At 45.7% G+C, this 3,126-nt stretch overlaps 1 protein-coding gene across 1 annotated transcript; it reads left to right on the forward strand.

Moving 5' to 3' along the window:
* Nucleotides 1–2,774, forward strand: drd1b (dopamine receptor D1b). The gene has a single exon (XM_072445719.1). The coding sequence runs from the start codon at nucleotides 993–995 to the stop codon at nucleotides 2,385–2,387; it is 1,395 nt and encodes a 464-aa protein (XP_072301820.1). The 5' UTR covers nucleotides 1–992; the 3' UTR covers nucleotides 2,388–2,774.
* Nucleotides 2,775–3,126: the final 352 nt, after the last annotated feature.

Genomic DNA, 3,126 nt, shown 5'->3' on the forward strand with positions numbered 1-3,126 from the left:
TTTAAATACTCATCCAGCTCATGAAGATTTGCAAGTCCACACTGACTCTTTGGGACATAAATAACCAACGTGTCTATTTTTAACCTTGGGATTTTTTTCCACTGCCAGCTTGAATTTGTGCCAATGTCGTGACCCCCGAATGTTTTTGGAAAGCTGATTTTTGCAGTGGGTGAAAAAAAAAACGAAAAGAAGAGAAATATGGCCCCACATGTGGATTATGGTGATATGTCAGCGTTACTGGAGCCTCTGCTGCTTCTCGTGCAATGTCTCTCGCAATATTTCTCTGTGAAATTGAAGTGACTTTTAAATGCGATTATTTTGGGTCGTCGGACAGCGCCGGAGGAATCTCATTCAAACACAAAAACCACTACAGGGGGGAAAGCAGCATCAATACGGGCACAGCACAGTCACACGGACACGCCAGGAGGATCATTAAACAAATCAGATAAACACATAGCCAAAAGCATCAATAGAGGTATTGATGAGGTGCTATATAAAGTTACTGATTGGCCGAGCCTCTGTTAACAGCTCTGCAACAGTATTGGATGAAAGTTTGTCAGGGGGGGAGACGGATGAGGCAAAGTCATTCCGACAAGAGGAAGGACTCAACAGAAATATCCCTTTTCCACTCATCCTCTGCTTTTAGTTCAACTCTATTGATTTGAGCTAATCCACTACAGATGGACTACTTGCACTCTTTAACCTAGAATGTCGACTGCTGCCCTCTTTGCTACAGGAACTATTTCAGCAGGTATATTTTTGGGCAATATTCTGTGAACTATTTATAGTCAAACATGTTGGCTTTGGCGAGAAGCTTGAGGATCAGGCTGCCTGTGGGAGAGCAGGTGCCCAGACAGAAGCTCACTGTTTCAGCTGTGACAACGCAGTGCTCAGCTCTCAGTCTTCAGTAGGCTGGGGATATGATGGGGTGACTATAGACCCCCCCTCTGTGCCCACCCCCTTCTCTTGTTTTCGACCATCGCAACAGAAACATGGAGCAGAATATCTCTACAGTCCAAGATGGGAAGCATCTGCTACCGGAGCGGGATTCCTCCAAGCGTGTTTTAACAGGATGCTTCCTTTTCCTCCTTATACTCACCACGTTGCTAGGCAATACATTGGTATGTGCTGCCGTCACCAAGTTCCGTCACTTGAGGTCAAAGGTCACAAACTTCTTTGTTATTTCTTTGGCCATCTCTGACCTTCTGGTGGCCATCTTGGTTATGCCGTGGAAGGCAGCAACAGAGATTGTAGGTTTTTGGCCGTTTGGAGCTTTTTGTAACGTGTGGGTTGCGTTTGACATCATGTGCTCCACAGCCTCCATCCTGAACCTGTGTGTGATCAGCGTGGACAGGTACTGGGCCATTTCCAGCCCATTCCGTTATGAACGTAAGATGACGCCCAAAGTGGCATGTCTGATGATCAGTGTGGCATGGACTTTGTCTGTTCTCATTTCCTTCATCCCTGTTCAGCTAAACTGGCATAAAGATCAAACCACTGGCTACTTGGATCTGAACGGATCTTACCCCAGTGAACTGCCCCCAGACAACTGCGACTCCAGCCTTAACAGGACGTACGCCATTTCCTCTTCTCTAATAAGCTTCTACATCCCTGTGGCCATCATGATCGTCACCTACACGCGGATCTACCGGATTGCTCAGAAACAGATCCGCAGAATATCTGCTCTGGAGCGCGCTGCAGAGAGTGCTAAAAATCGCCACAGCAGCATGGGCAACAACTCCAGCATTGAGAATGAGAGCTCCTTCAAAATGTCCTTCAAGCGAGAAACCAAAGTCCTGAAGACACTTTCTGTGATCATGGGGGTGTTTGTGTGCTGCTGGCTGCCCTTCTTCATCCTGAACTGCATGGTGCCATTCTGTGAGGTCAACCTCCCGGATGGCTCCACCGAGTTCCCGTGCGTCAGCTCCACAACCTTCGATGTGTTTGTGTGGTTTGGTTGGGCCAACTCCTCCCTCAACCCCATCATCTATGCCTTCAACGCAGACTTCCGTAAGGCCTTCTCCATTCTCCTGGGTTGCCACCGCCTGTGTCCCGGGAGCAACGCTATAGAGATTGTCAGCATCAACAACAACATGGGCGGACCTCCCTCCAACTCCAACTGCCAGTACCAGCCCAAGAGCCTGATTCCCAAAGAAGGCAACAACTCGGCCAGCTATGTCATCCCGCACAGTATCCTGTGTCAGGATGAGGAGCTGCTGAAGAAGGACAGCAGCACTGAGGAGGTGGAGGTGATTGGGACCAATGCCCAGGAGAAACTTTCGCCAACCCTCTCTGCCACTTTGGACAGTGACACGGAGGTCACGCTGGAAAAGATCAACCCAATCACTCAAAACGGACAGCACAAAACCATGTCGTGTGAGGATTAAATTACGAATCTGCAATTGCTAAAAGCGTGTACTAAGCAGAGGAAGACTTACACACGGGAAGGCAAACACTGACATATTTGAGAGGAGCATGGCTGACTGCAAACCAATGGGATTTACTCATTCAAAACCTTAAGAACTGTCAACAAAACTCCTCAAGGAGAAAACCTTACAGAATGTCTCAAAAGTAATGGCACTTTACTGGTTTAAACTATCTGCAAAACACCTTCAGCATTTATTGATGAAATTGCCACATTTGATGATAAATGCTGATAGGAATAATGTGAATAGCATTGCTGTCCACAGGTGCAGGTGTCTACATGCTTCGATGTACATGCATGTAGGCATTTGCATTTATACTGTACAATAACAAAGACACTGTCCCCTTGATGGACACCAATGCAGTATACTTTAAAAGGAAGCTGTAGTAACTATTAGCAAAATGTCTCGTTGGTACAGTAGGTGCTTTGTATGTGTTTCATTCTCATGGAAGAAAGAACAAAGTTGGTACTGTTTTTCTTTTACCGCAGTTTACTGTCTAACAAGGTAGATATTTCTTTTCAGAAACCAAAGTGACTGTTCTTGACAAAGCGGCTGATAATGGTATAATTTAAACTTTAAGGGAAACTGCAAGATACGACGAAAGTTCATTTATTAAGGCAGTGGTTCTCAAACTTTGCACTTTTTACACAAAGTTAAGCATCACTACTAAGATATTACAAAGACTAAAGTAGTGATTTGA

The sequence above is a fragment of the Eucyclogobius newberryi genome, unplaced genomic scaffold (genome assembly GCF_026437365.1).
Source record: "Eucyclogobius newberryi isolate DKJ021-1_F unplaced genomic scaffold, fEucNew1.0.hap1 SCAF_15, whole genome shotgun sequence".
Taxonomy (NCBI): Eukaryota; Metazoa; Chordata; class Actinopteri; order Gobiiformes; family Gobiidae; genus Eucyclogobius; species Eucyclogobius newberryi.

Coding starts and splice junctions, on each gene's coding strand:
- drd1b (XM_072445719.1), top strand. CDS start 993: ATGGAGCAGAATATCTCTACAGTCCAAGATGGGAAGCATCTGCTACCG.